The sequence below is a fragment of the Belonocnema kinseyi genome, chromosome 1, assembly GCF_010883055.1.
Source record: "Belonocnema kinseyi isolate 2016_QV_RU_SX_M_011 chromosome 1, B_treatae_v1, whole genome shotgun sequence".
Lineage (NCBI taxonomy): Eukaryota > Metazoa > Arthropoda > Insecta > Hymenoptera > Cynipidae > Belonocnema > Belonocnema kinseyi.
In genome coordinates, this window is record NC_046657.1 from 110,694,610 (window position 1) to 110,718,959 (window position 24,350).

At 28.3% G+C, this 24,350-nt stretch overlaps 3 protein-coding genes across 3 annotated transcripts in view; 1 reads left to right on the top strand and 2 right to left on the bottom strand.

Moving 5' to 3' along the window:
- The window catches only part of LOC117182942 (ubiquitin carboxyl-terminal hydrolase 33), a 32,875-nt gene extending 24,057 nt beyond the window's left edge, over positions 1-8,818 (top strand). Inside the window, exons 5-6 of the mRNA XM_033376063.1 lie at positions 3,341-3,612; positions 8,129-8,818. Of these exons, the coding sequence (XP_033231954.1) occupies positions 3,341-3,612; positions 8,129-8,412 (556 nt within the window). The 3' untranslated portion in view covers positions 8,413-8,818. The remainder of the gene's footprint in view (positions 1-3,340; positions 3,613-8,128) is intronic.
- An 8,027-nt stretch (positions 8,819-16,845) lies between these two features.
- Positions 16,846-22,191, bottom strand: LOC117175409 (vesicular inhibitory amino acid transporter). The gene is made up of 7 exons (XM_033365121.1): positions 22,085-22,191; positions 21,905-21,986; positions 20,862-21,134; positions 20,558-20,693; positions 20,375-20,471; positions 19,458-20,053; positions 16,846-19,198 (listed from the first exon to the last, which is right to left on the bottom strand). The coding sequence occupies exons 3-7, from the start codon at positions 21,125-21,127 to the stop codon at positions 18,707-18,709; spliced, it is 1,587 nt and encodes a 528-aa protein (XP_033221012.1). The 5' UTR covers positions 21,128-21,134; positions 21,905-21,986; positions 22,085-22,191; the 3' UTR covers positions 16,846-18,706.
- Positions 22,169-24,350, bottom strand: part of LOC117179592 (phenoloxidase-activating factor 2-like) — a 4,124-nt gene continuing 1,942 nt past the window's right edge. Inside the window, exons 3-5 of the mRNA XM_033371558.1 lie at positions 22,980-23,445; positions 22,660-22,914; positions 22,169-22,310 (exon numbers count right to left, since the gene is read on the bottom strand). Coding sequence (XP_033227449.1) covers positions 22,169-22,310; positions 22,660-22,914; positions 22,980-23,445 — 863 coding nt within the window. The remainder of the gene's footprint in view (positions 22,311-22,659; positions 22,915-22,979; positions 23,446-24,350) is intronic.

A 24,350-nucleotide genomic window follows, 5' to 3' on the forward strand; every position in this document is an offset into this window, starting at 1 on the left:
CTATTTTTATTGAAAATTAAACTATTTTGGTAGAAATGTCAATTAGTTGGTGGAAAAATAACGAAAATTGTTGTTGTTTTTGACTGAGTTTAATATTAAATAAAATTCCTTTATAGTTCAAATAAGATCAACTATTATATTTTTAATTGAGAATTTATCTATTTTGATTGCAAATGAATGAATCTTATTAAAAATTTCACTATTTTGGTAAAAAATTCGTCTTTTTAAGTTAAAAATTGAACAATTCAGTATAAATTTAATCTTTCTTGGTTAAAAATTCTGCTATTTCGTTTCAAAATGCATTTCTTGGTGAAAAAATCTCATTTGTTTGTTGTTGAAAATTTAGCTATTTTGGTAGAAAATTATATTATATTTTTCGTTGAGAATTCAATTATTTTAGTTGAAAATTAAACTAATTTGGTAGAAAGTTCTACTAGTTTGTTGAAAATTAAGGAAAATTTTTGTTGAATTCAACTGGGTTTAATATTAAATAACATACTTTTACGGTTCAAATAATATCAAATACCATATTTTCAGTTGAAAATTTGTCTATTTTAATTGCAAATTCATGTATTTTGTTAAAAATTCCACTCTTTTGGTAGAAAGTTCAACAATTTGATAAAAAAGTAATTTTTTTATGATAATTCATAGTTTTGGTTTGTAAATGAAACTGTTTTGTAGAAGATTCGTCTTTTTGCGTTCAAATTTGAACAATTCAGTATGAATTTATTCTTTCTTGGTTAAAAATTCTGCTATTTCGTTTCAATATTTATCTCTTGGTGAAAAAATGTCTTTTGTTTGTTGTTAAAAATTCAACTATTTTGGTATAAAATTAATCTGAATTGGTTGAGGATTTTTGGGTTGAATTCAACCGTGTTTGATGTCAAATTAATTTTTTTTAAATAATATCAAATGCATATTATATTTTTCGTTGAGAATTCATCTATTTTGGTTGGAAATTAAACTGTTTTAGTAGAAAGTTCAACTAATTCGTTGAAAAATAACTAAAATTGTTGTTGAATACAACTGGGTTTAATATCGCATAAAATTCCTTTATAGTTCAAATAAGATGAATTATTATATTTTTCGTTGATAACTCATATATTTTAATTGCAAATTCATGTATTTTGTTAAAAATTCTACTGTTTTGTTATAAAGTTCAAAAATTTGATAAAAGAGTAATTTTTTGCTCGTACTTAATAGTTTCGGTTTGAAAATGCAACCGTTTTGTAGAAAATTCGTCTTTTGAGTTAAAATTTGAACAATTCAATATGAATTTTTTCTTTCTTGCTTAAAAATTCTGCTATTTCGTTTTATATATTTTTTTTCTAAAAAAGCTCTTTTGTTTGTTTTTGAAAATTCAGCTATTTTGGTAGAAAATTGATCTGAATTGTTTGAGGATTTTTTAGTTGATTTCAACTGTATTTGATCTCAAATTTAAATCTTTTTTGTTATTGTTGAAATAATATCAAATACATATTATATATTTTGTTGAAAATTCATCTATTTTGGTTGAAAATTAAACTATTTTAGTAGAAAATTCAACTAGTTCGTTGAAAAATAATGAAAATTGTTGTTGAATGCCACTGGGTTTAATTCTAAATAAAATACTTTAATTATTCAAATAATATCAAATACTCTATTTTCCGTGGAGAATTCATATATTTTAATTGCAAATTCATGCATTTTGCGAAAAATTCCACTATTTTGGTAGACAGTTCAAAAATTTGATAAAAAGGTAATTTTTTGACGATAATTCATGGTTTCGGTTTCTAAATGCAACTGTTTTTTAGAAGATTTGTCTTTTTGACTTAAAAATTGAACATTTCAGTATGATTTTTTTCTTTCTTGGTAAAAAAATCTCATTTTTTTTCTTACTGCAAATTCATCTTTTTTGGTAGAAAATTAATTTGAATTGTCTGAGAATTTTTTGATTAAATTCAACTGGGTTTGATTTCAAAATAAATTTTTGTTGAAATTTCTGGTTGAAATTGGAACTATTTGGTAGAAAGTTTATCTACTTTGTTTATAATCCAGTTGTTTGGTTGAAGATTCATGTCTTGTGTTAAAAATTCCACTATTTTCCTATCAAGTTCAACAGTTTGATAGAAAAATAACTTTTGCATTGACGTTTCATATTTTCATTTCGAAAATGCAACTATTTATCATAAATTCGTCATTTTGAGTTAAAATTGAACAATTCAGTATAAATTTATTCTTTCTTTGTTAAAAATTCTGCTTTTTTGTTTCAATATTTATCTCTTTTGGTGAAAAAATCTGATTTTTTTATCACTGAAAACTCAGCTATTTTGGTAGAAATTTAATCTGAATTGTTTGATGATTTTTGGATTGATTTCAACTGCGATTTTTAATAAAAATGTATTCTTGCTGAAATAATATCAAATACATTGTATATTTTTCTTTGAGAGTTCATCTATTTTGTTTGAAAATTGAACTAGTTTGGTTGAAAGTTCAACTATTTCGTTAAAGTATAACGAAAATTTTTGTTGAAGATTCATATTTTTTGGTAAAAAAATTTCTGAAAGGGTTCTTCAGCTTTTTTTTTGTTGAAAATTTGTCTATTCTGATTGAAATTTAAACTGTTTGGTTGAGAATTGAACTACTTTGTTAATAATTCAGTGTTTTGATTGAAGATTCATCATATTAGTTGAACATTTATTTCTTTGATTGAAAGTTCAAGTATTTTGTTTCAAATTCGTTTTTCTTCTTGGATAGAAAATTAAAATAATTTGGTGAAAAATTCAACTATTGGGTTAAAAATAAACTTTTTTATTGGAAATTTATTTCTTCTGGTTAAAGTTCGTCTTTTTGATTGGAAAATGGTAGAAAATTCATATATGTTTTGTTAAAAAATTTAACTATTTTGGTAGAAACTCCAGCTGTTTGGTTTGCTCAAAAGTGTTCTTTTTGGTTTGAAAATTCATTTCTTCCGGTAAAAATCCATATTTTTGGCTAAGAATACAACTGTTTGGTTAAAAAAATTGACTGAAAAAAACTTTCTTGGTTTGGAAAATCAACTCTTCTGTTAAAATTCATCTTTTGGGTTGAAAATTTAACAAGATTGTTAAAAATTCAGCTATTTGGTTGAAGTTGCAAGATTTTTGGTTGAAATTCTAGAATTGAATACGTGAGTCATGATTGATCTTCAAAATTTAATATGAAAAATATTTTTTAATGCGTAATAAAAAAAAAGTCAGCAAACTATTGTTCTAAATATCTATATATTGTTGTTCGCTTGCCGAAATATATTGTGTCTATTGTAAATATCTTAATAATAACAAACGGTACTGCTGCCAAAACAATGTTCTTTTATGAATAGGTTTGGCGGAGGTCCAGCATGCACGCATCTTTATGAATGTCCGATTTGCGAAGAAAAGTACGAGTCCTTGCAAAAAAGACGGCTCTACGAGATGGAGATGTTTCACAGGTTAAATCATAATTCCGATAATCCAACTGCCATTTATGCCCTTTCTATGGCCTGGTTAAGACAATGGCAGAGTTTTGTGAGGGGAAAGGAAATACAGTCTCCAGGACCGATCGACAACAGTTCGATTGCCGTCAACAAGAATGGACAGGTCGTTTTGAAGCTTGGTAACTATATTTTAATAATTTTAACAATTTTAATAATAAATATAATAAATAAAATAAATAAAATAAATAAAATAAATAAAATAAAAAAAATAAAATAAATAGAAATAAATAAAATATACAAAATATACAAAATAAATAAAATAAATAAAATAAATAGAATAAATAAAATAGATAAAATAAATGTTGACTTGGAAAACCCTGGGAAAATCCTTGAAATTTGGTCATCGCTCTGAAATTTGAATCCCCTTTAAAAAATAGGGTTTTTAACTTGTTCTTGGTTTTCATTTGATTTTGATTTTTTTTATCAAAGTTGAAAAACACACTTCTTTTTGAACAATAGATTTTTAATTTTATCATGGTCGATAATGAGGAAGCTAAAATTGAAAATATTTTTAAGTTTCTTATTTATAGCCGATTTTTAAAACTTTAAAAACAATTTAGTGTCATTAATTAAATCCAATACTTGTTTGCTGTCAATATATTGAAAGTGTAACGAGCTTCTATGAAATATAAACTATTATATTTTTCATTAAGAATTCATCTTTTTGCTGAAAACCCCATTATTTCTCGTTTCACTATTTTTATTGGCAATTCAAAATTTTGTTTAAATTTCAATTTTTGGCATGGAACGTCAACTTATATTTTTCTTTAAGAGTTCAAGTTTTTGTTGAAAATTCATTTTTGCTGACAGAAAATTCCAGTGTTCGATTGAAAATTAACCCATATGTTTTGTTGAAAATTTAAATCTCTTTTTTTAATGTAATTTTTTCTTTGCGATTTATTTTTTTAAATGAAATATCAACTATTATATATATTTTTTAAGAATTAATATTCTTGTTAAAATATCAGCTTTTCTCGTTGAAAATTCGACTATTTTTTGTTGAAGTTTAATATTTTTCATTTGCAAATTTTGTTAAAAAACGGTTTTTTTTTTGGTTGAAAATTAATCTTCTTCGTAGAATGCTCATCTTTTTGGTTGGAAATTCAACTACTTGGTTAAAAGTTGAACTACAATGTTATCAATTCTTTTTGTTTTTTAGGATTCGTCAAAGTTGAAAATTCATCTATTTGATGGAAAATTGAAACATTTGGTCAAAAACAAACATTTTTGTAGAAAATTTATCTCTTTGCTTTTATTAAAAATGTAACTATTTTATTGAAAAATCGTATTTTTGGTAGAAATTAATCTTCTTTGTAGAAAAATCATGTTTTTGACTGAAGAGCCAACTATTACTTGGTTTAAAGTTCAAATATATTGTTAAAAATTCACTTTTTTGGTTGAGGATTCGTCACTTTTTAAAATTATTTTTTGATTCAACTGAAAATGTAACTTATTCGAATGGAATATTCGATCATTTTAGATGAAAGTTCATCTTGTTGATTTTGTTGAAAATATAATTATATTGTTAGATCATATTGTTTTTTGGATCAAAATTACGTTTTTTTAAACTAAAAATTCAATTATTTTAATCGAAAATTCATCCATTTGGTTAAAAATGTAACTATGTTGTTGAGAAATCGTACTTTTTGTAGAAATTAATCTCTGTAGAATATTAATCTCTTTAGTTGAAAATTCATCACTTTGTTTGATAATGTATCTATTTTAGTTGACAATTCAAATACCTGGATGAAAGTGGCACTAAATAGTTATAAATGCATTTTTATTTTAAAAATAGCATGTTTGTTGAAAATTAACATTTTTGTTGAAAATTCATATCTTTGCTTTTGTTGAAAATGTGTCTTATTTTGTTCAAAATTCGTATTTTTGGTAGAAAATTAATCTGCTTTATAGAAAAATCATATTTTTGGTGGAAAAGTCAACTACTACTTAGTTGAAAGTTGACATAACGTTTTTAAAAATTCCCTTTTTTTTTGGTTGAGGATTCGTCATTTTTTTTAACAATTTTTTAAAATTATTTTTTGTTTCAACTGAAAATGTAACTATTCCAATTGAATATTCCCTGATTTTAGTTGAAAATTTACCTTTTTAGTTGAACATTAATGTTTTTAACTGAAAATTAAATATTTGGTTTATAAATTATCTTTCTTAGTTAAAAATTTGTATATTTTAATGAAAATTTTTCATTTTTGTAAAAATTAATCTTGTGGGTTGAAAATCCATTTTTTTCGTTTTTGTTTAACAAGTTACTTTTAAAAATAGTAACAAAGTTACCCTAAAAGCTACACAGGGTGTCTAGTGACCTTGAAAACCTGGAAATCTTGATTTTTTCATGAAAACCTTACATTTTAATTATTCTTTTTTTTTAAAACAGCAATTTTATCGAAATGCGAAGAGTAATTTCAATCTTTTAGCCTATTATGAAAGAAACATCTCGTTTAGAAAAAATCTTGCTGCTGAAAATTTTTTTGTTCGTCAAGATCAAATTTCACTTTTTTTATTGCAGAATAAATAAAGATATTTCAAGGCACTTTTTGTTCAGGCCTTCAACTTAGCAATTATAAAAATTATTAGTTTAAAATTTCGATGTTAATTCAGTTTCAGAATTAGAATAAGCATACAACGGATTTTTTGAGGGGGTGACCAGTCGGTTTTTGAGTGTACAACAGATTTCAAAAAGTTACAAAATATTTCTAAAGATCTCAAAATATTTCAAACATTTCAAAATATGTTAAATCTCTTTAACATTTCATAAAGATTTCACGGATATTAAAGATTTAAAAAAGGCGCGCACACCAAATTTTAATCAAGATTTCACAGCAATTTCACATACAGTTTAAAACTTTAAAGATTTAAAGGATTTCAAAATTTTGAAAAAGGGTACAGTACACCAGATTTCAAAGGTTTCAGAAAGTTGAAACGATTTTAAGAGGTTTTAAATCATTTTAGAAGATTTCAAAATATTTCAAATAATTCAATGACTTCAACGAATACAAAAGATTTTCTAAACAAAGATTCGAGAAAGATTTGATAAACATTTGAAAATATTTCACAATGATTCACAAAAAATTCTCGAAAGATTTCGAACATTTCACAAAGATTTTAAAACTTACAAAAGAGTTTAAAGATTTTAAAAAGGGTATATTAAACCACATTTCAAAGATTTCAAAACATTTAATCGATTTTAAACAATTTCAACATTTTTTAGGATATATCAAAAGATTTCACTAAGATTTGTAATAATTTAAATCATTCCAACGAATGTACAAAGATTTCACAACGGTTTCAAATATTTCAAACATTTCGCTAAGATTTCGAACATTGCACAACGATTTAAAAACTTTCAAAGGATTTTAAAGATTTCAAAACATTTCAAAGATTTTAAATAACTTCAAAATTTTTTAGGAGATGTCAAAAGATTTCACAAAAGTTTCAAAGATTTCATAAAACATTTATAAAGATTTCAAAATAATACGGGAATTTCTAAGATTTCAACAAGGGTACAGTACACCAGATTTCCAGAATTTCAAACAGTTTCAAAGATTTTAAACGATTTAAAAATGTTTGAAATGATTTCCGAAAAATTTCTCAAATATTTTAAAGAATTCTGAAGGATTTTAAAACAATTTAAGAATTTCCAAGATTCCAACAAGGGTACACCGGATTTCAAAGATTTCAAAACATTTAAAAGCTTTTTGATGATTTCAAAGGTTTCAACAAATTTGAGAAGATTTGAAAAGATATTAATAATTTCAAACAAACAGAAAAGATTTCACGAACAAAGATTAAAGAAACATTTCAAAGATTTTATAAAGATTTTAAAAAATTGCACAAGTTTTCGTAGATTTCAAAGCTTTCAAGCATTTAAAAGATTTCAACAAGGGTACAGTACAACAGATTTCAAAGATTTAAATACATGTCAAATATTTTAAACGATATCAAAATTTTTTATAAGATTTCAAAAGATTTAACAAAGATTTCAAATATTCCAGTGATTTCGAACGAATACAAAAGACTTAAAGACGATTTCACAATTCCTTCAAAGAATTCATAAGGATTTCAAAAGATTTAAAGAATTTCAAAGCATTTTAAAGTTTTTAAGCAATTTCAAAAGGTATTTAAAAAGACTTCAATGATTTTTAACAAACACAAAAGATTTCGTAAACAAAAATTAAAGAAAGAGTTCACAAAGATTTCAAAGATATCAAGAATTTAAACGATTTTACAAAAGCTTTGAAAAATGCCAAAGATTTTTTAAAGATTTCACCGAAATTTCAAGCTTTCACTAAGGTTTGTAATACTTCACAAAGAGTAAAATTATTTCAAAGACATTACAAAGATTTAAAAATATTCCTAAAGATTTCACAGAGACGACTCATGTTCGCAAAAAATTAAGAATTTGTTTATTTACGATTCGGCCTTCTCTAGAAATGTTTGGCCAATAAAAAATGAAATGGCTGATTTTTTTATATTTATGACAAATGTTTATTTCATTATTTGATGTAAAAAAAAGTAGACCTGGAAATTGTTGTAATTCTTGACCTGGAAAATGGGACCTAAGACATCGATGTGACATTTTTCCATTGGTACCAACTCTTTTTTTTTTTCATTAACCAGGTTCCGATTACGGACAAATTCCAGAAGAACTCTGGCAGTTCTTTCTTGGCACTTATGGCGGCGGTCCGGAATTAATGCTGCATTGTCAGCGTCCAGTTCCCCAACCAGCATCAGCTCATGAGTTTGTCGACTCAAGCCTAAAGCGGACCGAGGCTAAATCTAACAAAGTGAACGTGACGAAAAGCGCCGAGACAATTTCCCAACAAGACAGTGCAATTGAGAGTTTAGCTTCCGAAAATGATTTCCATCAATGGCTCCGAGACGCATCGGCCAAGCCCTTATAAGTCTTAATAAACTGGAGATGCAAACAACAATTTTATTGAAAAAAAAAACAAAAAAACAAAAACAAAACTGAAGCTAAAGGTCTCGAGTTAATTTCGGAAATTTGTTGTTGTCTCGGATTTGAAAAGTGTACTTTCTATCCAGTAGAAATGATGTAAGAAATTTGTACAAAGTTTCAGCGAAGATTTCTCTATTTTGTGGGAGTCTTATTTTTGTCTTCTCGTACAAGATTGAAGTTTCTGAGTATCTGTGATGGGTTTTGGTAAATTAACGAAATTTTCGTTTTCTTCTCTTCTCAGAAATGCGTTTTTTGTTGTTGTACAAACGTTATTCCGAATCATTGGCATTTAAGAGTTTGCTGATTCAAAAAAAAAAAAAACAGGAAAAAGAAAGAAAGAAAAGGGGAAACTCAAGACTGACGATTCGCAATTGAATTCATTTAGTAGCATTTCTTTGATTTTATTCCTTATGAAAAAGTATAAAAAGGAAAGAAAAATGCCAAAACTATTGATTAAGATGGTTCGTTTAATTGAAAAAACGAATCACCAAGAATTTGCATTTGGAATTAATTCTCTGATTAATTCTAAATAAAATTGCACGTGTAAAATAAAAGAGAGAATATTGAAGGGAATTGATTCCTCTTGTGATTTTTGGTAAGAAGATTATCATTCCTTCGTGCTATTATCGTTAATTAAATTTTACTCTAAGTTGTAAATGTGTATTCTATTTATCTGTTGGAGTAAATAATTATTTACTTAAGTTATAAACTTAAGTTACGCGTATTATATTATACTCTTCCTGAAGAAAATATTTTCTGATCTTGTTGACCCACGATGTTATTATTATTATTTTTTTAAATTTTATGATAAGACGTGGAATCTAATTATTGATAAAAATTGGTTTTGAATTTTGAGCATAGTTGTTTTTCTATCGTCTTTTTAAATATTCTATTCCAATTTTAGGGGATATTAATTGGATATTTGGACATGGGAATAGAGGAAAAATTACAAAGAAATTGTAAAATATTTACAAGGTGAAAGCGAAGTGTAAGATAGTTAGATAATAAATGCAATGGTTTCTTTATTTATTAAGATAAATATTGTCTTTTATTTCAGAATCATATGTAGTTTCTCATTTCTCAATCCAAGATGACGGAGACTCCTCAGCCAAGGGACCATTTTTTTTAAATATCCTTTTTGGTTGCAAATTCAACTGTTTTGTTTAAAATTTCTTCTTTTTAGGTTAAAATTTAAACTCTTCTCGTATAACATTAACCTTTTGCTTGAAATTGATATTTTGTTGGTAATAAAGTCAACTGAAACTTTTGTTGGATGAAAACTATTTTTTCCGAAAATTTGTCTTTTTGATTTAAAAGTTCACATTTTTTAGTAGAAATATTGCATCCTTCGTGGATAAAAATGGAACTGTTTTGTTGAAAATTCAACTATTTCCTAGAAAATTTAATATTTGTTTAAAATTCAGTATTTGTGTGGTGAAAAGTCAATTCAAATCTTTTGTGATGAAAATTCGACTCTATATTTTTGTTGAAAATTTGTCTTTTTGATTTAATAATCCCCGAATATTAGTAGAATTTCCCTTTTTATGGATAAACATGCAATTGTTTGGTAGAAAATATAACAATCTTGTTAACAAATCATACTTTTTGGTTGAAAAAATTCGTGTTTTTGGATTGAAAATTCAATTCATCTCGTGAAAACTTATTTTTTGTTAAAAAAATGTCATATTTTGATTTTCCAAAGTCATCTTGAATCTTTTTTGCATGTAAATTCAACTATTTTCCTGATTTTTTTTTGTTTGTAAATAAAAATTCATCCATTTTAAAAGAAATTTAATCTTTTTTAATAAAAATGCAACTATTTCGTAGAGAATTCAATTATTTTATTACAAATGCAACCTTTTTGTTTAAAACATTTTTGGATTGAAAATTCAATTTATCTCGTAGAACATTATTTGTTAAAAAAATTCATATTTTGATCTTCAAAAGTCAACTGCAGTATTTTTTGGATTAAAAATTCAACTTTTTGTTGAAATTTTATCTTTTTGATTTAGAAATTCAACTGTTTTAGTATAATTTTTTTGATGGTCTGCCATTTCGCCACCTGGCGCCCAAAACTGGAAGTAGAAAGAGTAGGTACAATTTTAAAGTTTTGTATTCATTTTTGAATAAGTATTTCCATTTGAATAAGTAAAAACCGAGCTGCAAATGAAAGCACTTAAAGGGGAATTCTTGAATTTCAATTTTTTAAAATAATTTATACATTTAAAATGGAAGCTACTAACAATTTTAAACTGAACAATTTTTAATGAAATTCAGTTAATAAACTGAAAAAGAAATTTTTTTACTTTTATAAATTGTAGAGTTCAAAGATTCAAATTCAGTTCTAAATATATAATTCCACGTTATCATTTTCAATGCTCTAAAGTCTAAATTGAAGAATCAATGAATGAAAATTTTTGAAAATTATATCATTTAAAGAAATTTTAAGCCAGAAACATTAGAAATTGAACGATTACATTTTTTTATAAACTGAACACTTCTTAAATTAAAAGTTAAATTATTTATATTTTAATTGATTAAAAAATCCTTAAAATGCTTCCAAATTTTATTTGAAATTCTTGACAAATTAAACAAATTTCCCTAAAATCTTCGACATTCATTTTTGATAATTTTGTAAATCTTTCTAAATCTTTTTGAATAATCACTCAAAATTATCTTTTCGAAATAAAAATTATAATTAATTTTCATAGGAAATGCTTTTTAATCTTCTGAAGTCCTTCCAAATTCTTAAAAATCTTTTTAATTTTTTGTTCGAAATCTGCCAAAATCTATATTTTGGCGGTACACGTACACACTTTATTTAAATTATTTCAAATCACTTCAAATTTTTAATTAAATTTGAATTTTTTCAAAACTTGTAAATATTTCTTCAACTTCCTTGCATTTTTTTAAAAGAATAATATGTACTCAATTGTTATTTATCCATTGAAGTTCCACAATTTTACTTAAAATTAATTCTTTTTCTTTAATGGAACAATTAAAATGTAACGTTCAAAATTTATTTTTTAATATTTAACTATAATTACATATTTTAAATAAACAGTCAGATATTTCTAATTCACTTTTTAAATCTTAAAGAACAGTTTAATTTTAATAATCATTATTTATATTCACAGTTAATCAACTGAAAATGTATTTTAAAAAAGGATGGAAATCACAGTTGGACAGATATTTATGTAAAAAAATATGTTTCTTCGTCTTATAAGATGTAAATTCCATCTACACCCTTTTTTCCGATAAAGACTTACTTTTAGTATCCAACAAATACTTTAAGCACCACAACAGAAATCGTTAAACCACTTTTATACAAAAATTAATGTACAACTTTAAAATCGTACCTATTATTTCTAGTTCGAATTTTCATCAACAGGTAGCGTATAGCAGTTGAACCATTCACAATATCGGGGTTTTTTGTTAAATTATTGTTTTAACTGAAAATTTCATTATTCCAGTAGAATATTCCATCCCGTTAGTTAAAAATTCATCTCTTTAGCTTATCCTTATTTTTTTAAATGAAAATTTTACTATTCAATTTTTGTTTGAAAAATTATCTTTTTTAGTTAAAAAATCGTCTTTTTTGGTAGAAATTAACTTTCTTGGTTAAAAATTCATCTTTTGTTTGAAGTTAAACTATTTCAGTTGAAGATTAATCATTATAGTTAAAAATTCATCACTTTGTTTAAAAATGTAACTATTAAAAAAAAATAACTATTCCATTTTTTATTCAAAATTGATATTTTTAAATTGTAAATTCAACTATTTGGTTTAAAATGTCGTCTTTTATGTTGAAAATTCATTTTTATATGCTCATCAAGAGAAGGTATTAGATTTGTGTAAAATTTGCCTCCCCCCCCCCCCCCCCCCCCCCCCCCCCCCCCCCCCCGTCTCCCGTTTTTATCAAATGTCCACGTTTTGAGACCCCCTGAATCCGAAAAACAGGTTTTTACGAATGCGTCTGCCTGTCTCCCGTGTGTGTGTGGATGGGAGTGTTGTGTATAGGTGTGTAGATTTTTAGTTTGTTAGAACGATAACTTTCGAAAGAATTGACAGATTGGATAGGCCTTTGATATACTCTTTTAGTATCCTGAAATGAATTCAAAAATTCTCTGTACGGATATTCATAGTATTCAATTAGACGAACAATTTATCCTCATGACTTTTTATAAAACCAAAATTTACCAGAGTTATAGCATTAACAAAATCTCAAAAAACACGAAATTCAACATTTTAAGCCAAATAAGGCATGATATGAAAAAAAGTCAAGAGAAGAAAAATGTTTCTTTTCCAATGCCCTACAAGATTATTTTACATTGGGAAGAAAAATGACTTGTTTGCTTCAGAATAACGTACAGCCTACAGATCTTTACCAATTTCGACAAAAACAAAATGGGGAAAAAAGCCGATAAGATATCTTAGAGAGTTGTCCAGCCTGATTTTTGAATTAGGGTTTCAATTTTTTTATAAATAAACAAATATGACGAAAGAATGGCAAAAAAAAATTTTTTAACAAAAAATTATTTGTTGAAAACATGTTTTCTACGATTTCCCATAAATACACATTTTTTCAAGTTATGTTGCAAGAAATTGGAATCGAAACAATATTCTGTAAAAAAATTTCTTTTCTGATTATAATTGTTTATATTATAAGCAAAGTTAAGTTACAAATGCAGTAATCTGGCATTTTTCGACAGAAATATTCATTTTTTTCAATGCCATTTTTTCAATTTGGAAATTTATGATAATTTTACTAAAATTCATAATTTGTTGATTATTCTTATGATTTTGTAAACAAATCTAATAAAAATAAATTATTTGGGCGTTTGTCGAGAGAAAAAATCGTTTTTTTTCAGTGGCAGTCTTTTCAGTTGGGAACTTCATGAGAATTTCAGCAAAATTCATAATTTTTTTATCAATTTTATGATTTTTAAAAAACAAATTTAATAAAAAAATGCATTATTAGGGCATCTATCAAAGGAACAATTCTTTTTTGTTTTAATACCAGACTTTTAATTGGGATCTTCATAATAAATTCGGCAACATTCATGATGAGTTGACACATTTTATGATTTTTGAAAATAAATTTAACAAACAAATGCATTATTCGGGCATCTGTGGACGGAAAAATTAGATTTTCTCGATTTCAGTCGTTTTAATTGGGAAGTTCATAATGATTTCAGCGAAATTCATAATGGATTGATGAATTTTATATATTTTTAAAAACAAATTTAATAAACAAATGAATTATTCGAGCATCTGTCGATGGAAAATTAATTTTTTTCGATATCCTAATTAAAACTGTTGACATAGAAAAAAACGATTTTTTCTGTAGACAAATGCCTGATTAATGCATTTTTTGATCTAATTTGTTTAAATAAATAATAAAATTTATCAACGTACTATGAATGTTGCTGAAATTCCTATCAACTTCCCATCTGAAAAGACTGGCATTGAAGAAACCGAGTTTTTTGCCGATAAATGCCCGAATAATGCATTTGTTTATTAAATTTGTTTAAAAGATCATAAGATTAATAAAAAAATTATGAATTTTGCTGCAAATATTATAAAGTTTCGAATTTAAAAAAATGTACATCGAAAAAAAAATTTCTGTCGAAAAATGCCTGATTTCTCCATTTGTTCATAAAATGTCTCTTGCAATATAACTAGAAAATACGTATGATTATGAAAAATCATAAAAAAATTTCTTTAAAAAATAATTTGTTTATTAAAAATTTTGATATTTAATAATATATATAATATTGGAACATCTTCAGCTAATATTACTTCATGAAACTTAGGCGATTTCAACACTTTTCCTGTTATTGTGAAGCACTGTGAACGTCAATAGATAAGATAGCCATTTTTCCGTCATATTTGTTTCTTTATTTATAAAAAATTGAAAACCTAATTGAAAAATCATACTCGACAACTCTCTTAGAAATCTTAACAGCTTTTTTCAAATTTTTTTGTTCAAATCGCTTAATATTTGTCGGCTGTACATTATTTTGAACCAAAAATGACATGTTTTACCCACTGTCGGTTGTTTGAAATTCTCAGCATAAAACACTAACCAGCTATGACTCTTGGTTGAAACTAACCGCCTCCAACTTCCGCCCCCAAACCCTCGTTAATCGAAGTTTTGTTGGTCACTGAGATAGGGATTTAATTTAGAAGTTGAAAAAAAGGTAAGGCTGGTGTTTCGCCCGTATGTGCTACGTTTAAATCGTAAAAACAAAATTGGAAATGAGTAAATTCAGTTTTTGGATAACCGGCAGATGTTGCATTAAAATGTTTATTAACAAACTTTTTTTAAAGAATGCGCATTTTTTTAAAAAAGAGACAATGAATCTACGTCTGTTTTAATATAAATGCATGTTATGAATTGTAATAATATACATTTATGGAAATGATATACAAGTTGAGATACAAATTCGAGTGCGAAGCACGAGATACGTTATGAGAATGTATACGTTAAAGTCGAAGGAGCTTCAACAAAAAAAAGTCACTATCACCAAATTACTGTTGTCGATGCTTTGACTTTTAGTTTAAAAAAATCTTTGCAAAAGTGTAAGCAATATACAAAGACCGAGCGCGGAGCGCGAGATAAATATATTATCGAGCGCGAAGCGCGAAAATAAACAGTCGCGCGCCCTAGGCGCGCTCAAACTTGCGAGCAAAGCGAGCTGCGCGCGCAGAAAGCTATGAGAATGTGCCCACGAACCAGGCGAATGTTTTTGTTTATAATTCAACTATTCCAGTTGATGACTCCTCATTTTAGTTGAAAATTCATTAGTTCAATTTTTTTTAACATAAAATGTAACTATTCCATTTTTGGTTTAAAATTTCATCTTTTATGTTGAAAATTCAACTATTACAGTTAAAGATTCATAATTTAAGTTAAAAATTCATTTTGTTTTGTTTATAATTCAACTACTTTGTATAAAAATCGTTGTTTTTTTATACAAAATTAATCCTCTCTTTTTAACATTCATAGTTTTCCTTGAAAATTCAAATATTCTAATCAAATATTCATAATTTTATTTGTTAAAAATTTCATGCATTTTGTTGAAAAGTCTTTTTTTTCTATAGAAAATTAATCTCGTTTGAAAATTCATTTTTTTCTTCGAAAGTAAAACGACTTGGTTGGAATTTAAACTCTTTTGTTAAAACATAATATTTTTGGTTTAAAATTTATCTATTTCAGTTGAAGATTTATCATTTTATTATCATTTTAATTGCAAATTCAAAGTTTGAAAATTTGCTTTTTCTGGTGAAAAATGATTTTAGTTGGAAATTTAACCATTTCATTTTTGGTTGAAAATTTATATTGTTTAGCTCAAAATTCAACTCTTTGTTGAAAAATTGATAATTTTTAGTTGAAATTGAACTATTTGGTATTTATTTATCGACAGATTCAAGAAATTAATTGTAAGAAATAATTTTTGTTGATGATTTATATTGTTAGTTGAAAATTCATCTCTTTGGTTTAAACTTGAACTTTTTTTCGAAAATTAATTTTCTTTAATTGAAAATTCAACTACTCAGGTAAAAGTTGAACTACATTGTTAAATATTTATTTTTTTTTTATTGAAGGCTTATGTCTTTGGCTGAAAATTTAAATGTTTAGTGGGAAAACCTTTTTTTTTATTTAAATTTTTTTACTGAAAATTAACTTTCTCAGGTTTTTAACGATTTATCTTTATCAGTTGAAAATTCTTCTTCTTTGGTAAAAAAAAACTAATTTTCTTGGTTAGAAATTTTATTTTTGTTGTGTAAAAAACATCAGTTTCGTGCAAAATTAACTTTTTGCTGAAGCCATATTTTTCGTTTGAAAATTCGTCGTTTTAATTTTAATATTTCTTTTTTTTGTATAAATTTTATCTCTTTTGATTAAAATATAAACTATGACACTTTTTGTTGGGAATTTATCTTTTTAGTTTGAAAATTAAACTATTGTATAAATTATTTAATTATTTCCTTCAAAATTCAATTATAGTAAAAAAGAATTTTTTTTGGTTTATAATAAATTAATAAATTTTTAATTTGTGCCTGAAATACTGTTTTATTCCGTTTTTAACAGATTTTATGTGAAAAGTATTACAAGATTAAAATGCTATTATTTGAATATGAATGATCAGGGGAAACTAAAATTTCTGGAAACTAAAATTTACGTACCGTAAGGGGGGGGGGGGTAGAAATATGTTGTTAAGGTTTGTTACAGGGGGCCTATAATCTGTTACGTAATTTAAGTATGGCCTCTAAATCCACCTCAAAATTTTTCTTTTAAATAAAACCGAAGTTTTTTTTACTACCGAGATTTTTTTAATTAGAGTAAGGAGAATGAATAAGTAAAAAATAGTTAAAATTGGCGATATATATTTCTTCATTTTTGAAATATGGAAGCCCCTTACATATATCTGCAACGCATATTCTATTCAACTGTAATATAACATCTAGAATTGATTTCGAGACGCTATCAAACACATTAATTGGCATGAAGCTGGAAGACATTCAAGTCGTTTCGAAAATTAGAAATTTTCGGAAAATCAATATTTTACATCCCTTCTATTTTTTATCCTTATATTTATCTCATCTGTTCAACATTCCATAGAAATTATTCTCCCCTCACAGCAATTTGATATCTCATTTATCTTCCTAGTTGTCCCAGGGACATGAATGGCATAAAATGGTGTATTCGAGGATTTCCTGTTTCTGTGAGGGTCTCCAATATCAACAGAAAAATTAGTTTCGTTTTGCTCAGAGGTACATCAGTTTTAAATACGGGCTAATAAACATTTATAAAAATGAATGTGCCCGATGTTCTAAAAAGAAAAATCGTTTCTAAATTTTCGACTTTTCAAAATTCTCGAAGATATGTTTCGTTCCTCCTTTTTCCCAATGCAAAGTTGTATAAAAAGCATACGGTTGACAAATAAGAATACTAACAATCAAATTAATTTTGAAAATTAATTTAAAATCTAAAAATAATCGACTAACGAGTACACAGTTATTTCAAATTCATCTAAATCTCACGAAAAAAAGCACATTTTTTTCATGCACAGTATCTTTCAATCTTTTTCCCTTATTTATTAAGATAGATTTATTTAGATATGTACTTATATAGCATCTGACGTGTATATCGTAACATTACAGTATAATATATATTTTTTTCGTTCTGGAAGACATCATTGGAAGACGCGGACTTTACAATAATTAACTTAAGAGCAGCGCGGAAAGCTCCTGGGATTTTTTTATTGACATTTTATTGACATCAATTTTTGAAAAAAGAAATAATCCAAAATTTATGAATTAATTATTAAATATTGATATAGTGGAGCAATCCGCACTTTATAATAACTATACAAGCTAATTTTCTTAGCCTTTATACGAGATCTAAATTATCTTGTATTGTCTGAATGTAAACTTTGGAAGACATTCGATATTAATTAAACTACTTAGTCGTACTCAATTGTACATCATTGTTTTTCATGATATTTATAATATTTATATACGTCAGCAGATCGCGAGGAAAGCCTCTAGAAAACACCTGATCCTCCTTGAAATCCTCCCATTAAAAAAAAAATAAATAATAACGATTATTGTCTCCGTCGAAAATCGAGGGCTGTAATATTTTTTCTTTTCCTCACATTTTCTTGGCACTTTTTTTTCTTCGCAATTTTTTTCCTCGCTGGATCTGGACGATCAACTCTTACATAAAAATTGTGAGGTCTTCAATACACTTATAAAATCCAGAACCTACGTAACAATAGTTAACTTGTACAATTTCTTGTTGTGGAAGACATTGATCCTTAAAATTAAATGTATTAATATTGTCACGTTCACCGCTCTTTAAATATTCTATACACTCTGAGATCTCTAAAAGCCTCTGAAATTTTGTGAAACAGCCCTTCCAATCCATTTATTACGAGACGGATGAATGTTATTTCAGACCCTGATTTTAACTTTTCACATAACTAAATTTGTGCCATTAAGTGAATTATGATCCACTTTAAACATCTCGTAAATTTGGATTTTGTAGATTTTTATTACAAAAAGAAAATGCGAAGTTGATCAGCTGGTATGTCAAACAACCATCTTGGATATGACACCCAAGATGTCGGCGATCCCTTCCGTCAGCTGATCAACCGCAAATTTCCTAGTCAACATTTTCATCGAAAAAAAAAACTTTAAATAGGGAGAAATTAATTTTTTCAGCCCCTTTAAAATGGTAACCCGATCTCAAAAGCTTCAATCAGAGCACTTCCTGAATCATAAACCCCGATTACCCCGAAAAGAACCCCCAAGAAGATAACAAAACAGTCATAGGCTGCTGTGCCCATGTCCATCGAATTTCTCTTAAGTTTTAAATGAAAGTAGCAAGGCCAAATGAAGGACAGCATCGTGCCTGTAAATGAGCCAATAAAGCCCATTAAAATACCAAAATGAGGGATGAAAACAGCCATAAGAATAGTGAAAAGGATGACACCGATCCTCCACGCCAAACCCCAAACCTTCAGTTCTCGATCGACGGTCCAAATCGTCGGGAAAATAGTTTTAGGCCTGCCTCTGAAAAAGGCTCGTTCCAGCAACTCACAGGCTGCATAATAGGGCAGAGGATATGAAAGAATAGCCTTCAGGACGAGGCAGGTGTTCACCAGTCCCTTGAAGCCACTTGAGTGAAGATTGTTCGTGATTTCCTGCTGCGTATCGTCCTAAAACGATTTGATCAGCTCATATAATTTTTTAAATATTATTTTATTTAATGAAAGTAGATTCTTGCCAATTATTGAATACTATTAAAATAAAAAATGTGATTTTATCTTGAAAAGGGCGAATTTTATGAGGAAATGAAAATTTGAGGTGGATCAGCTGATAGGGTGAATTTCTGCCATTTTTCGAGATAAGATCAAAGATTTTGGATTCATCAGCTTGTCCATCTGAAATTTTCTTTACCTGAATTTAAATTAATACCTGGAAGGTCAAGAAGCAGATCCATCCAAAAAGAGATTTAAAAGCAGCAGCAGCGATGTGACTCCAATTCAGCATCCATTCAAATTTGGATCGGTCGATCAAGTTGCCTTCCAAAGTTGGTAGGAAAATTTGTGATGTATAACTGAAGACAATCACTCCCAGAGAAATTGGGAATTTCTTCATATCGATGCTCCACCTTACCTTTGACCATCCCCAGTCACTAATTTCCAATAGACAATAACCCACGATGATTGCATTAATAAACAAATGGGATATGGTGCACCAAAGACTCAAAGTTGATACGTGGTGCAAAGATTTTAGAAATCCCAGCGGGATAAGGAAAATCCCTATGAGCATCATCCAACTTCTCGTGTCCAAAGCCCCTTCCTGGAAAGTTCCAACCATCAAGTCCCCGCAAACGACGACGTAGAGGATGCAGGTCATCAAAAGTTCGATAATTTGGGCAATATTAACTGCTCTCGCACCCCAACGGGGACCAAAGCACTCTTTTGCTATTGCCACATAGGAGTCTCGAACCCTAACTCGTTGGCCTGTTGCCGTGTCCAATTCGTAGAGACACTCTACCAAGATTTTGCCTGAAAGACAGTGATTTTGATTTATTTTAATTTTTCTTAATATATTTAATTTTGTGCCATTACATAGATTCTTTTAATATTGCATATTTGTAATATCTCAAGTAGTTTAGATTTTAGAAATAATAAAAAACTCGAGGTAGCTCAAGTTCTAGAGAAAGCATGTGCCATGTTGGTTTTTGTAGTATTGGGTCTCAACAATTGGGACAGTTTGTAATCGATTCGGAAGATTGATTTTATTTTAAATAGGCCTATTTTTATGAGTAAAAGAAATTTTTATTTGATCGAACCTCATCTGTCATCTTTAATTTTGTGGGCACTCACCAGTGTAGCAACATATGTGGGCGATTCCAACCATGGCTGCGATTGCCCAATAACCGCCGCGAAGTACGGCGAACGGAAGGGAAACGATGAACATTCCCTGGAAGATTGAAGTTCATCATATTTTATGAATAGATAAATAAATTCAGTATTAAAAATAAAAAATAAAAATTATTTTTCGCTAACCTGTATGGCATTGGTTACATTGTATGCAGCCTGCCATTCATTGATCTTCACCCCCGAACCACCAAACTCACCACCACCACCTTCGTCATATTCGCTGAAACCTCCGCTACTGGCACTTCCGGTTCTAACTTTCTCACTGCAAAATAAATTCAAAAATTTAATATTTATATTTTTTAACGAAACTTGACACAGTAGTGTACAATTAATTTCACCAAGAATGGAAATTTATAAAGCTTTTGTTTAATTTTATAGACTGAGCAAATCTCGAGGTGGATGAACTTTGAGGATAATTATGTTAAATTACCCGTTTCTTTGGTAGCTGAAGGAGTCCTCGGCGATACCTTGCTCTCCAAAAGCTTCTTCGCCATTCATAGTGGTCATTTCCGTATTGTCGCCCTCGTTAAATGACCGGAAGTTACCTGCAGGTTCCTGTGGTTGGCCTCCACCCCTAGTCCCGCGAATTATTTCCATACATGGACTATTTTCAGGCCATTTTGCCTTTATTGTCTCCCATGCAACATTCAATGTTGCAGTCATTGAAGGAACGAAGACTCCTCGAAAGTATGCCATTTTGAATCTAGAAAGTTTTAAATATCATGTTATAACATTTTTGTTAATAATTTCTAAGGAGTTTGTTTGAAAAAGAAAATTCGAAGTGAGAGCTTGCGCCATTTTTGATTGTGGAATCCAAAAAATTAAGATGAATTCTTACAATATTTTTTTATTTATATATATATATATATTTTTTTTTTAACGAATTTTCTTTATAGCATATTCCACGGGTTACATTGGTTCTTCACTCAGTGTAAGAATTTGATAAAAATGTTGGGTTATTCTAAGTCCCAAAAAAAATAAGGCAAAAAAAATGTGTAACAAACTGTGCAGTTTTTCAAATCTTTTGGACTTTTTTTTTCTTTGTTTTGTGACTTTGATCTTTTTGTTTTTGAACTTTCAGCATAACAAATAAAAATGCTGATACCGAGTGAATAACTGATTCAAACTATTGAAATATGCCATTAGTGTGATTTTTCATTTAAATAGAAAAGTTAAGTAAATAAAATTACATATGAAATCATTATTATATTAAATTTCCATAAAATTAAGTTAATTAATTTAAAAAAATTAATGCCATAAAAAAAATTAGTAACAATATTAATTATAATAAAGTGATTTTAATGACGAGAATAATGACACTAATTATGAACATCATTGATTAATTTTTTGAAAATAATGTCAGAAAGAAAATAAAATTCAATAATTCCCAATCAAAAATGGCCTTCGCCTTTCAAGAAATTCAAAGAATCCGCTGCAGAGGAAAAGCTAATATAAAAAAATAAATTTAATTACCAGATAACTTGTTGAATTTTCCGGTGGATATTTCTGATTTATCTTAAAATCCACTTTATTGCTCGTTGTTTCGCGTAAAGTGCTACAAAATGAAGATTTTAGTTGAGGCACTTGCGCGAATGAACTTCATGGGACGATAGAATTGAAAATAATTGATGAGATATTTAAAATATTAAATACACTTGGCGAGTCTAACTATAAACGTGGGCTAAATAAAGTCATGGTTGTCTAATTGCTACGGTAAATCGTCCAAATCGGCAAATTTTAATCGCGGCATTGACTGGGGTGGGTGGTGGTTTCAGGGGTTGAGATCAGAATGGCCAGCATCCCTCGAGCGCCGATCAATGCGTCGACCCACGAGAGATCCTTCTCATTCTGCCCTTGCGCATTTCTTCTCATTCTTCCTCTGCCTCCCAAAACGCAAGCGTGTTTTTTCAATTCAAATGTACAAATTGGATGTCACTGCCAATGACGATTGGTGTTTGGCTCTTCCGATTAAACCAAAATTTAAAAGAAAATGACCAGAGGTTTCTTGCAACATAAGTATGTATGTTTACCTATAACTTATAAGCTCTGTGAGAACAAGATATTTATTTGCCTAAAATTGTGAAGGACAATCATTATGTAGCATTGGGTTTGTATACAAGTAAATAATGGCAAAAGAGTGTACTTTTTAAGAGTCTTATTTTTTGTTTGCAAAATATTTTTCGTAACGTGGAAGGTATGAATTGATCCAGACTCTGTATGCAGGATACATTAAATTGATGAAAACGTCAGGATATCCTTGATCTGAGGTCTCTTCAGCCCATGAGAGAACACCAAGCAGTTGACCATTTACAACCAAAGATCCACCAGAATCTCCCCCAGCACAATTTTTTTCTCTATTTCCATCAAGAGTGCACATATTTCTATTTGTCAAATTCGCATACCGATAGAAAGTGCGACACAATTTCATACTAATTACAGGCACAGTGATTGATCTTAATATGAAAGGATATTCCATTCTCCCCCTAAAATTAAGGACATAAGAAATTATGGACAAAAGATATTCAAAAAATTTGTTGTATAATCTTACTCTCTTATTCGATGACACCCCCAGCCACTAATGATGCCACGACTATTCGGTGGTAAATGTCCATTGCAGATTGGGATTCTTCGATTCCTTGATGTTTCAAAATTAATAGGTGGAGAAATAACAAGCAAAGCAAGATCATTTAATAACTGATGCTGCTCATATTGCGGATGTATTATTTTCCTTATGATTTTGTGGCGAACTCCACGATCAGCAATTGCCGAATTAGATAAAATGCTGTAGAACCCAATATCCTCAGAAACGCAATGTGCGGCAGTTAAAATGATTGTGGGATCTAATATACTACCCCCGCAATAACTAATTTCGTTTCTCAAAATGTTAACCATGTAAGGAGCCTGTTGAAGCGATACTGGTCTATTACCATTTAAGCTTGTATCAATTATGCGTTTCTTGCGGATATGAAGATCTGATGATTTTCTTACATCCACTTCTGATAAAGTCCCAATTTCTTGAGAAAAAGAGCAATACAGAATGAAAATAACCAGATATTTTTTTCTTTCCATTTCTCGCAGAAAATTAAACTCACAGACAAGAGAGTTTTTGTGAAAAATAATTGATACTACATCTTCCAGTCCTTGCAATAAAGCCGAGGGGAATAAGTAAAGATTTTCTTTGCAATGTAGACATATTTACTATCTTTAATGAGAAGATAATTGAATGGGTGTACATTTGGGCCTAAAATGACGTGTATTTGCAGGCAGAACAATAAATTTAATTGGATTTTGGGCTCAGACGTTGTCAAGAAATACATACGAGCTTTGGAACTTTTTCAATATTTAACTTTTTCCTTACTGTGTATATCGCACAAATTAAAAAGTTGCACGTGTTTATACAATAAAAATAAAATTTTTAATTTAAAACCATCACCTATAAGTATGTACGAGGAGCATGTGAAAAGATCCTGTTTCTGTATACTATGTATGCAAAATATTCATAAAAACATCTTGAAACCTTCGTTGTTCATAACTTTTACTCCATGCCATGACACCGACCGAATTACCATTGACAGTTATAAAGGTCCACCCGAATTACCGTCGCAAGAAAATTTGTCTCTAATTTTAAAATAGGTACAAATACATTTGTCTGTAATTGCAGGGTTGTTATTATGAGTCTCTCGACAGGCTGCGCGATCATATATGAAGACAGTAATTGAGCGTAATATGCGAGGATTTTGCTTAAACGTACTGAAATAAAAGAAACAGTAACAAATTAGGTACATGCGTTTATATAAAAATATTTGTTTTTCATTTAATTTGATATATACGTGTATGATATATGTATAACCAAAAAGGAGAGAGGGGATGTCGTCAAAAGTCCACGTTTATCCACAAGAGATGCGCGGTAAAGGGTGGG

Bases quoted from the DNA above. Each gene is read 5' to 3' on its own strand.
- LOC117175409 (XM_033365121.1), bottom strand. From the start codon at position 21,127: ATGGCATACTTTCGAGGAGTCTTCGTTCCTTCAATGACTGCAACATTG. The intron at 20,472-20,557 runs GTTAGCGAAAAA...TCAATCTTCCAG, and splicing joins ATGTAACCAATGCCATACAG to GGAATGTTCATCGTTTCCCT. The intron at 19,199-19,457 runs GTATTAATTTAA...AAATCGTTTTAG, and splicing joins TCTGCTTCTTGACCTTCCAG to GACGATACGCAGCAGGAAAT.